Raw genomic sequence first — 12,189 nt, 5'->3', positions numbered from 1 at the left:
CAAAGTTCCAAAACACCTTGAAATATAGCTCATGTTTTTAGTTTAATTTATCTTGTGTGCCAGGATTTGTCGGCACACTGGACGATTTTGTCAGTATATTCTTTATATTTCATTGTTTAGATAATAAGATAAGAACTTTTTTTCGCTCTTTTGATAAACTCTGCCTGTTTTTTGTCACTTCTGCACATTTTTTCTCATTTCTTTTTTTCCATGGTCTATTTAATCTATGCTTTTTATATATTTCTTTCTCTTAAAAAACTTTCAGAATATGAAGTCAAAATGTCTGGACTATAATTGTATATATGTCCCACTTTTTTTTTACTAAATTAAGCAGTTTTAATTTTTTTAAATCAGTTTTATGATGCCTTTTTTAGTACATTGATCGTAAGGAAATGACCTCTCATGTTTGTCCTAGGTTCTTTCTTGTCATTATTTAGGCATCACATAAGCTTTAACTATTTCTCCTTCACGCACTGGACATATTCATCATAAGGTAAAGTAGAAACCATGGCAGAAGAATGGCACTCTGGTTTTGCCAGTCGTAAGTATCACATAATTTCATATATATAAATAATACTGCAGGCTTGTCTTCAAGGAATGACTAATCACATTTAAACAAGAATGTTCTTTGTCATAATTTTCGCGCTTCAGGTGTCGCAACTATCCTTCATTAAAGTAGAGAACTAATCACAATAAGATGGAACATAAACTATCGTATTGAGAAGGCCTTTCAAGGTCTATCGTTTTCGGGCAAGATGTAACTTTACATGCAGGAGTGGCCAATCAGTCCAATTATGTCCTATCAGTTCCCAACTACGCCTTACAAATCGATCAACACTTAAAATGTCATTTTCGTACATCACCGAAATACAATAATTGAATTAATAGTATTTTTGTTGTAGTTCATATTCTATTCGTATTTACGTAAATCCTTGTTAGTCTTCAAGTGCAACTTCAACCTTACAAAGTGTCTCGATTTCAAGGTTATTGTGCTCTTATAACTGTTGCTAAGTCGTCCTTTGTCACGTTTGTCATGCCCAAAGTAGGTAGATTCGTTCGCCATTATTTTCAAATATTTTCAAAATTTAACAAATTTTGAGCTATACCCAGATTTATTTTATCACCTATTAGAGTGTATACATTTCTTAAAATGGTAAACAGGATATCATTTTTACTGGGAAGTCTTTATGAAGCTGAAATTTAGAATTTCTAATTACTCATTAAATTATATTCTTGCTCTTGCTGCGGAAGATATGAAAGCAATTAGCACGCTCCACATGCAAGGAATTGGTTATCTGATTATCTCTTGTCTTCACTGTTTCTTAGCTAACAGGGTCTTTCCAAATTATCCTTAACAATACTCGATTTCCTTGCAGTCGAAGTGAAGGAAAACTCGTTCAACCTATCCTTAAAGAGGATCAAGTAAGCAAGGGTCAATCACGATCTCGCGAAGCTAGGAACAAACCGTTGGATATCTTTCAACTCTACATGAGGACGTACACTTTGTTGGCCCAAAGATATAGCTCTATAAATGATTCAGCATTCAAAGTCTTCATTCCTTTCGATGTTTATATTCAGATTCAGGTGAGCTTATAGTCGATTTGGCAGGCAGACTGGCAAAAAGAAACCTAAAAAAATGTTCAAGGTCAAATTTGATGGTTTTCACATTAACTAATTTTGTGTACATCGGGTGCATTTAACGGAGAAAAGAAACACAGGAAAGAAGTCACGAAACAAACCATGGAAGTACAGAATCACGTAAGCCATCAATGGGGAATGTGCATTCACTTGGATTATACCAGAATGCCACTTTTTATTCCGATAATGGAAGAGATTGGTATAGAAGCATTTCAAGCGGTCTGTAGGCTGGACCGATTAAAACTATTGTTTTTTGGTAGAACTTTTCTTTGCTAAAGAGAATTAAGCAGTTGAATATACTGCGATGATTGTACTAAAATACATGAACCGACTTAAAGTCGAGTAAACCTACTTAAAAAAGAAAAAAAAAAGTTTGCAATGTTGTTAAGCTTGAATGAATTTGTTCTTTTCTTCTAAAGGGTCTTAAAAGATCTTTTTCATATAATATATTCAAGGGAAAAACTGTGTCGCTGGTAGGTGATGTATGACATTTTAGCACCTTTTTAACATGCTGGGTGGAGGGGTGAATCCATTGTCATAGGAGAAATGGGGAAAATGGAGAGGTGACCGAGTTCGATCTTTCTGTAGAGGCACATGTAGAATGTTGGAATATTTGGAATTTGTGCTAGAAACTAGCATACAGACTCATGAGGATTATTTCAGTAACCCATCCAAAGGAATTACTATATCGTATTGGTCATTACGGTTAATCCGTTATCCCTTTTGTGCCGCTAAAGTCTATGCGCCTCCGTTTAGGGCCTTGAAAGGGATATATCCCAATCGTATTCTGTCTTGTGTCTGTCCTTAGTGTTATAATTAAAAGAAAACTTTTGCACAAAACAAGTTTTTCAAAGAACAGTAAAGAGCTACATTAAAATAAAAATGAGCAGAAATGAAATTGACTGATCTTCCAAGCATAAAACTATCACAAGTTAGCATCAATACATATATGAAACCCTCAACGAACAGAAATTACAATAAAGAACCAAGTCAAATTCAAAATGAGCAGCAATAAACATGACTAGGGGTGACAACCCCAATGCCTTCTCAAGACCGAAACATAATTTGCCCTTTACTGAAAACAAAACACATTTTGATCACTTTGTTAAGTTTAGTAAATCAAGAAGTATTAAGACTTTAAGGAATAGGTATTAGTATCTGCATATTAAACTGACAATCTAAGTTCATTTGTTTTTTGTTTTCAAACAGTTCGTGGTGTAGCTGTAGTAAGGAGCGATCCGGCTCAATAGTAACCAAAACTCTAAAAAATTGAATTTTGATATCAATAGCTACATCAAAAGAATCGCATTTTAATGCTGATTTTAAATATATAGGTTTCATCAAGTTTAGTCTTACCCATCAAAAGTTACGAGCCTGAGAAAATTTGCCTTATTTAGGAAAATAGGGGGAAACACCCCCTAAAAGTCGTAGGATCTTAACGAAAATGATACCATCAAATTCAGCGTCTCTGAGAACCCTACTGTAGAAGTTTCAAGCTCCTATCTACAAAAATGTGGAATTTTGTATTTTTTGCCAGAAGACAAATCACGGGTGCGTGTTTATTTTATTTTTTTTTTTTTCCAGGGGTCATCGTATCGACCAAGTGGTCCTAGAATGTCGCAAGAGGGCTCGTTCTAACGGAAATGAAAAGTTCTAGTGCCCTTTTTAAGTGACCAAAAAAATTGAAGGGCATCTCCCCTCCCACGCTCATTTTTTTCCCAAAGTCAACGGATCAAAATTTTGAGATAGCCATTTTGTTCAGCATAGTCGAAAACCATAATAACTATGTCTTTGGGGATGACTTACTCCCCCACAGTCCCTGGGGGAGGGACTGCAAGTTAAAAACTTCGACCAGTGTTTACATATAATAATGGTTATTGGGAAGTGTACATACGTTTTCAGGGGGATTTTTTTGGTTTTGGGGGTAGGGTTGAGGGGAGGCGGCTATGTGGGAGGATCTTTCCTTGGAGAAATATGTCATGGGGGAAGAAAAATTCAATGAAAAGTGCGCAGGGCGCAGGACGAATCTGGTCACGTTAGAAAAAACGTCAAATTCAGAGCTTAATATACAATGCTGGGTGTTCGGAGCCTCTCTATTATGGATTATAATTTGAAAATAACACAACTATACGAGCGATAAAACATATATACCACAACCATAACTCAACTAACGAAAGAACTGCTAAGAGATAACACAACTATAAAGCGAAAACAGGTGAAAACTAACGGGAAAAATAAACGAACTAAGAGATGGAAGGGGCCCAGAGAAAAAATATAATCCTTTTCTAATTTTGAGCCTAACTTCCGCAAAGGAGTAATAATGTCAGAAGCCCCGAAATACCGAATTATTTTCTTTTTCCTATAAGACCGGGGTAAATGAAACAGAAACTTACAATAGCGGAAATATAATATACACAATTCAGCCAGATCTTGTCTTTTTTTCAGGATAGGTGAAATACCGGATAGGAAAAGTATTGAATGGTCGCAAAAACTAGTGTATAGCAATGCAAGCGCTTTTCGATAATAATGACCACGATTAGCTACTATTTTACCATAACCCGCTTTAAGTTTTCTTTAATATGCCGTACAATATTGATCCTAAAAGCTAGTAGATTCCAATAAATATGAATGCTTGACCGCCGCAAATCAGAGACACAATGGATGGAGAAGTTAGAACGCGGATTTCAAATGGGCATAGACTTTGCATTAAAGACTAGGTACTCACACTTATCAATATTCAATGACAGACCAACAGTTTTGAAATGTTTTGAAATAGATGATACAGAATTCGAGAGGCTAGATCTAGAACGGCTAGATCTAGAAGTATATCATCCGCATATGCAATACAAGAGACATTTACCAAATTACAAAAAAGAAAGGGCATAATTTTGTACAACACACTGCGGATACAAATACTGAAAAGATACGGTGAAAGAACACCACCTTGACGCACTTCCAAGCGGGTTGGAATATTCCCATAACAATTAGAGTGAAACTTAACCGAATATGGGAATCAAACAGTTCGTGGTAACGAACTGTAGTAAGGAGCGACCCGGCTCAATAGTAAACGAAACTCTAAAAAAACGGAATTTCGATGCTAAAAGATATATCAAAAGAATCGGATTTTTATGCTGATTTTAAATATATACGTTTCATCAGATTTAGTCTTTGTCATCAAAAGTTACGAGCCTGAGAAAATTTGCCTTATTTTGGAAAATAGGGGGTAACACCCCCTAAAAGTCATAGGATCTTAACGAAAATCGCATTCAGCATATCAGAGAACCCTATAAAAAAATTTCAAGGTCCAATCTACAAAAATGAGGAATTTCGTATTTTTTGCCAGAAGACAAATCACGGGTGCGTGTTTATTTGTTTTTTTTTTTCCCCAGGGGTCATCGTATGGACCAAGTGGTCCTAGAGCGTTGCAAGAGGGCTCATTCTAACGGAAATAAAAAGTTCTAGTGCCCTATTTAAGTGACAAAAAAAATTGGAGGACACCTAGGCCCCCTCCCACGCTCATTTTTTTCCACAAAGTCAACGGATAAAAATTTTGAGATAGCCATTTTGTTCCGCATAGTCAAAAACCATAATAACTATGTCTTTGGGGATGACTTACCCCCCACAGTCCGTGGGGGAGGGGCTGCAAGTTACAAACTTTGACCAATGTTTACATACAGTAATAGTTACTGGGAAGTGTACCGACGTTATCAAGGGGATTTTTTGGTTTGGGTGTGGGGTTCAGGGGAGGGGGCTATATAGGAGGATCTTTCCTTGGAGGAATATTTCATGGGGGAAGAGAAATTCAATGAAAAGGGCGCAGGACTTTCTAGCATTACTATAAAAAAAAAACAATGAAAATATAAACATGAAAAAGTTTTTCCAATTGAAAGTAAGGAGAAGCATTAAAACTTAAAACAAACAGAGATTATTACGCATATGAGGGGTTCTAAAAATACTTTAGCATAAAGAGCGAGGTATTTAGGAGGAGATAAATACTTCGCTCTTTATGCTAAAAAATTTTTTAAGTAATTTCAACTATTTATTCTACGGCCTTTCTGATTCAGGGGTCATTCCTAAAGAATTGGGACAAAACAAGATTTAGTGTGAGGAGCAAGGTATTAACGAGGGGACCAACCTTCTCATATATATAATCAAAAATATAAGAATATAAAAGTTTGTTACGTAAGTTAATTCTTAAGTTACGTATTTTGTTTACTAATAAAAACGTTCATTAAAAATTAAAAGATCTAGTTGCCTTTTTAAGTAACCGAAAAATTGGAGGGCAACTAGGCCTCCTTCCCCACCCCTTATTTCTCAAAATCATCTGATCAAAACTAAGAGAAAGCCATTTAGCCAAAAAAAGAATTAATATGCAAATTTCATTTTAATAATTTATGTACGGAGAGCCAAAATCAGACATGCATTAATTCAAAAACTTTCAGAGATTAAATAAAAAAACAAGTTTTTTGAAATGAAAGTAAGGAGCGACATTAAAACTTAAAACGAACAGAAATTACTCCGTATATGAAAGGGGCTTTTCCTCCTCGACACCCCGCTCCTTGCGCTAAAGTTTGATTCTTTCTCGCAACTCTACTTTTTAAAACAATAAAAAACTTTAGCGTAAGGAGCGAGGTGTCGAGGAGGAAAAGCCCCTTTCATATACGGAGTAATTTCTGTTCGTTTTAAGTTTTAATGTCGCTCCTTACTTTCATTTCAAAAAACTTGTTTTTTTTATTTAATCTTCAGTAAAGTGCAAATTATGTTCCGGTCTGATCTTAACAGCTATTAAATAAAAAACAACTAAGTTTTTTTTAACTGAAAGTAAGGAGCGACATTAAAACTTAAAACGAACAGAAATTACTTCGTACATGAAAGAGGCTTCCTCATCAACGTCCTGCTCTTTACGCTAAAGTTTAACTCTTTCTCTCAACTCTACTTTTTAAAACAGTAAAAAACTTTAGCGTAAAGAGCAAGTCGTTGATGAGGAAGCAGTCCCTTTCATATACGAAGTAATTTCTGTTCGTTTTAAGTTTTAACGTCGCTCCTTACTTTCAGTTAAGAAAAACTTGTTTTTTCTTTTTTAATTTCTGAACGTTTTTGAATCAATGCATGTTTTGATTTTGGCTCTCCGCAGAGGAATAATTAAAACGAAATTTGCATATTTATTTTTTGGCTAAATGGTTTTCTCATAGTTTTGATCGATTGATTTTGAGAAAAAAAGGAGTGGAGGAGGAAGCCTAGTTGCCCTCCAATTTTTTGGTTACTTAAAAAGGCAACTAGAACTTTTATTTTTTTTACGAATGTTTTCATTAGAAAAGGAAATACGTAACTTATAAATTAGCTTACATAACGAACTTTAGTATTCTCATGTTTTATTACATATATGAGGGGATTCACCCCCTCGTCAGTACCTCGCTCTTTACAATAAAGCTTAAATTTTGTCCCAATTCATTAAGAATGACCCCTGAATCACAAAAGCCGTAGAATAAATAGTTGAAATTACTAAAAATACTTTAGCGTAAAGAGCGAAGTATTAGGAGGAGGTGAGCCCCTCATAACCGTAGCAATTTCTGTTCGTTTTAAGTTTTAATGCTGCTCCTTAGTTCCAGTTGAAAGAACTTTTTCATATTCATTTTTTCATTGTTTTTTTATAATAATGCTAGAAAATCCTGCGCTCCCTTCATGGAAATTTTCTTCCCCATGACAAATTCCTCGATGGAAAGTTCCTCCAACATATCCCCCTCTTCTTAACCACTCCCCCAGCCAAAAAATCCCCCTGAGAACATCTGTACACTTCCCAATAAACATTGCTATATGTAAGCACTGGTCAAAGTTTGTAACTTGTAGCCCCTCCCACGGGGACTGTGGGGGAGTAAGTGGTCCCCAAAGACATAGTTATAAGGTTTTTGGACTACGCTGAATAAAATGGCTATCTCAGAATTGTGATCCGTTGACTTTACATTAGGATGTTTTACATTAATACCCCAAGTTTTACATTAGGATGTAAATGTTGTCTTTTGGTTAATTCTACATCGCCCACAGCAGGTCCTGTTACTTTCAGCTTCACACATTAAACTTTTCCTAAGATATTGCTGATACGCGTTTCGATAACCTGCTCACAAACGGCGTGTTGCGATTCAGTTCACCTTCCCCCTTCAAAATTCTTTGTCGTAATTACACACTCCCCTCAACATTCTCTGAAAGGCTCGCCTGAATGCCCTTCGTCTTATTGGAAAGTGGAGGTCAAAAATGCCTACCTTTCTCAATAACATATACTATATGTAAATAATGAAAAAATTGCCTAACTTACAGCCTTTGCCCAGAGGACTTTTGAGGGGGAGAGGGGTTGGCATCCCCGAAGGCATGATTACTAGACCTGTAAACAATGCTGAAGGAAATAGATACATCGAACTTCAAATTGAATGTTTATTTTGGTAAATGATGGGCGTGTGGGGTAGTTGCCCACCAGCCACTTTTGAATCCTTAAAAGGGCACTTTAACTTCTGATTTCTGATCAAATGATCCCCATCTTAAGCTTATACGACCACCCATTCCATAAAAACCTATTATGGTCCCAGGGCACAACTTACAACCCTTGCCCCAGGGTTGTTTTTTTTGGGGGGGTCCATCCTGGAGGCATTATTATATATTCTTTCGACTATTTCAAACAAAATGGATATCTCATAATTTCGATCAGATGCGTTTGGGAAAAGAGGGCGTCAGGAGGGGGGTATTTGCCCTCCATAACTTTTAACTCTCAAAAGGGTCAAGAAACTTTAATTTCCGATTAAATAAGCTTCCTTAAATTTTTACACGGCCATCCCTTCCAAACAAAATTTATAAGCCCTTGGGGCATATCTTACGACCCTTGTCTCCAGGTTCTGGAAGGGGGTTCAACCTTGAAGGCTTTGTTATATAACCTTTAGATAATTTTGAACAAAATGAATATTTCAAAATTACTATTGGATGCATTTGAGGAAAAGAGGGCATGGGAGCTAGGTGCTCTTCGACCACTTTTGACTCTTAAAAAGTGCCCAAGCGGTTCTCTAATTTCCAATCAAATGTTCCCCCTCCGAAGTTTGTACGACCTACCATTCCATAAGAATCTATTATGGCCCCTGTGCATAACTTACAATTCTCGGGGATAGTTGTCCTCCATATTTTTTACTCTTAAAAGAGAACACGAACCTTTAATGTCCAATTAAATGAACCTCCTCTAGAGTTTATAGGACAACCCCTTCCATATAAACTTATAAGCTCCAGAGACGTAACTTACAACCCTTGCCCCCAGGCTCTGGGGGATTGTTTCCAAACCTAAGACCTAGTTATATAGTCATTAGGTTATTCCGAACAAAATAGCTATCTCACAATTTCTATTGTATGCATTTAGGGAAAAGAGGGCGTTGGGAGGGGATAGTGGCCTTCCAATCACTTTTGACTCTTAAAAAGCCACTAGTACTTCTGATTTCCAATTGGATGAACCCCCTCCGAAGTTTTTGTGACCACCCTTTCCATAAAAATTTCGAATTGAAATAATAGGCAACTAGTATAACTTATAGTCCTTGCCCTGAGTGCTGTGGGGGGGGGGTGTCTAGCATCCCCAAGGACGTAATTACATGACGTTTCAACTATACTGAACAATTTGGCTATTTAAAAATTTTGATTGGACGTGTTTGGGGAAATGGCGGACTTGGAAGAGGGTTGGTTGCCCTCCAATCACTTTCGACTCTTAAAAAGGGGAATAGAACTTTTAATGTTCAATCGAATGAGCCTTTTTCGAAGTTTCTACAACAACTTCTTCTGTACAAAGTGCCATGGTCAGAAAAATAAATTAATACATTGCGCCCACATCACTTTTTATTTAGGCAGTGCTGTTGCGCTGCCTGTAACAACGCCGTTCCAACTACGAAGCAACAGGTTTAGCACAAACACGAGAGCGTGATTAGGGGATCAGTGGTGTGAATCTGTAAGCTCACCCGGAGTCGACCCAGCTTTAACAGGTACCTTCAGAAACCTTGGGAAGGTAAACAGGAAAGGTGTGCGAAAGAACAAAATGGCTGCCTCCAACTGCGATTCTTGGCTGAAGGGCCATGAAAAAGAGATCAGCAATGCCGTATTTTTTACATTTTACCTTTCATAGGATAAGTCATAAATATCATAATTTTGAAAAAAATAGACAAGGAACTAAAATATTTACCTCCTCCGTGTCCGTTACATCTTAGAAAGTTTTGCACATTTACTTGATTTTTTTAAATTTTGTTTGCTATGGGCCGGGATTCACTCTTTGTTATGTTTCAGCTCTTGCGTATAGAGATCTCCACATTTAAGTTGTCTTGGTAGGGGTGGTCGTGTGAATTTCAAAGGAGGCAAATTTGATTGTAAGTATAAAGTTCTAGTTCCCTTTTAAGAGACAAAAGTGATGGAGGGTAAATACCCCCCCTCCCTGACACCCTCTTTTCACCAAACGTATCCGATCCAAATTGTGAGACAGTCATTCTGTTCACAATAATCCAAAGAGCCTATAACAATGCTTTCAGGGTCAACACAACCCCCCCACAGCCCAGAGGCAAGGGTTTCAAGTTAGTAAGTTATGCCCCGGGACATATAAGGGTTTTATGGAATGGGTGGTCACATAAACTTCGAATGGGGCTCATTTGATTGGAAGTCGGAAGATCTAGTGCCCTTCTTAAGAATCAAAAGTGAACAAAGGGCAACCATTCCACTACAACTATTTCCTACAACTATAACTACTCCATTTATAACACTGAGGGGGCATTTGAACTAGATGAAAAATGTAATGAGCATGTACATTGTCAAAAGAGCGTATCTCAAGAATTGATTTGGGTATTAAGTTGGAACTTTATAAGAATGCTTAAAGGGGAAGATCATCTGACCAAACAGCAATTTGTGCACGGTTTAAATTTTCAGAAGTACATAAAAAGTAATCTTAAGAAGATATAGGTTATTTAAAAGACATACCAGCAATGTCAGCAATGGACTATACTATTAAATTCAGTATTCCAAAAACTGATGAGAGGATATTCAAATGACCAAATGGCATTACGTTAATACTAGTGCTGCTGTTAGTACTAACGCCATTACTATTAATACTACTACTAGTAATACCAATACTACTAATGTGACTACTATTACAACTATGCCTAAGGGTATGAAGGTGGAATTTCCAAGGAATTTTAAGGGGGAAAGGTGAACTGAATCACAAAACGCCGTTTGTATGCAAGTTACCAAAAGGGCGTACTAGTCATATCCTAGGAACAGTTTGGTGTGTGAAGTTGAAACTAACAGGGCTTGTTGTGGGGGGGATGTTGAAGAGAACGTATTAGAAATGCTTTAGAACGGCTGATGGAATTAAGTTAAAACTCTTAGAGTGTGTTGAAGGGGATGTTGAAGAATCCAAAGGTGCTAAGCGCATGCTACTACTAATGCTACTATAGCTATTGCTAGTACACAAGGTAAGAGTATTAAGGTGAAGCTTTCAAGGAATATTTAGGTGGATGTTGAAATAAATCAAAACGAACCATGAGCATGCTGATTTTCAAAAAGGTGACAAAACAGTATCTGAAAAACGGCTTATATTATGAAGTTACACCTTTAAGGGTAAGTTATGGCGGATTTTGAACCAGCCAAAAGGCACTATGTCTATACTATTGATACTGCCACAACAGTTACAGTAACTAATAACACTAATGGCATTAACGTGAAACTTTGGGGGAATTTCAATTCAACAAAAAACTATATGCATACATGTTTTCAAAAGTGCGTATAAGCAATATCATAGGCAGCGCTGCTACACAATCAAACAGTTCGTGGTAACGAACTGTAGTAAGGAGCGACCCGGCTCAATAGTAACCAAAACTCTAAAAAATGGAATTTTGACACCAATAGCTACATCAGAAGAATTGTATTTTAATGCTGATTTTAAATATGTAAGTCCCATCAAGTTTAGTCTTACCCACCGAAAGTTACGAGCCTGAGAAAATTTGCCATATTTTAGAAAATAGGGGGAAACAGCCCCTAAGTCATAGAATCTTAACAAAAATCACACTATCAGATTCAGCGTATCAGAAAACCTTATTGTAGGAGTTTCAAGCTCCTATCTACAAAAATGTGGAATTTCGTATTTTTTGCCAGAAGGCAAATCATGAATGTGTGTTTATTTTTTTTTTCCAGAGGTGATCGTATCGAATCAGTGGTCCTAGAATGTTGTAGGAGGGCTCATTCTAATGGAAATGAAAAACTAGTTCTCTTTTTAAGTGACAAAAAAAAAAATTGGATGGCACCTAGGCCCCCTCCCCACGCTAATTATTTTCCCGAAGTCACTGGATCAAAATTCTAAGATAGCCATTTTATTCAGCGTAGTTGAAAAACCTTATAACTATGTCTTTGGGGACGACTTACTCCCCCACAGTCCCCGTGGGTGGGACCACAAGTTACAAACTTTGACCAGTGCTTACACATAGTATTGGTTATTGGGAAGTGTACAGACGTTTTCAGGGGAATTTTTTGGTTGGAGGGAGGGGTTGAGAAGAG

At 36.9% G+C, this 12,189-nt stretch overlaps 1 protein-coding gene across 4 annotated transcripts in view; it reads right to left on the bottom strand.

Moving 5' to 3' along the window:
* Nucleotides 1-311: 311 nt before the first annotated feature.
* The window catches only part of LOC136038011 (uncharacterized), a 74,565-nt gene continuing 62,687 nt past the window's right edge, over nucleotides 312-12,189 (bottom strand). For all 4 annotated transcript variants that reach the window (XM_065720933.1, XM_065720936.1, XM_065720935.1 and 1 more), the window contains one exon: nucleotides 312-1,628. In XM_065720933.1, the coding sequence (XP_065577005.1) occupies nucleotides 1,553-1,628 (76 nt within the window). In that variant the 3' untranslated portion in view covers nucleotides 312-1,552. The remainder of the gene's footprint in view (nucleotides 1,629-12,189) is intronic.

This window comes from Artemia franciscana, chromosome 17, assembly GCF_032884065.1.
Source record: "Artemia franciscana chromosome 17, ASM3288406v1, whole genome shotgun sequence".
Lineage (NCBI taxonomy): Eukaryota > Metazoa > Arthropoda > Branchiopoda > Anostraca > Artemiidae > Artemia > Artemia franciscana.
Note: the sequence above shows the minus strand (reverse complement) of the source record. Positions and strands in the feature narration are given on the sequence as shown.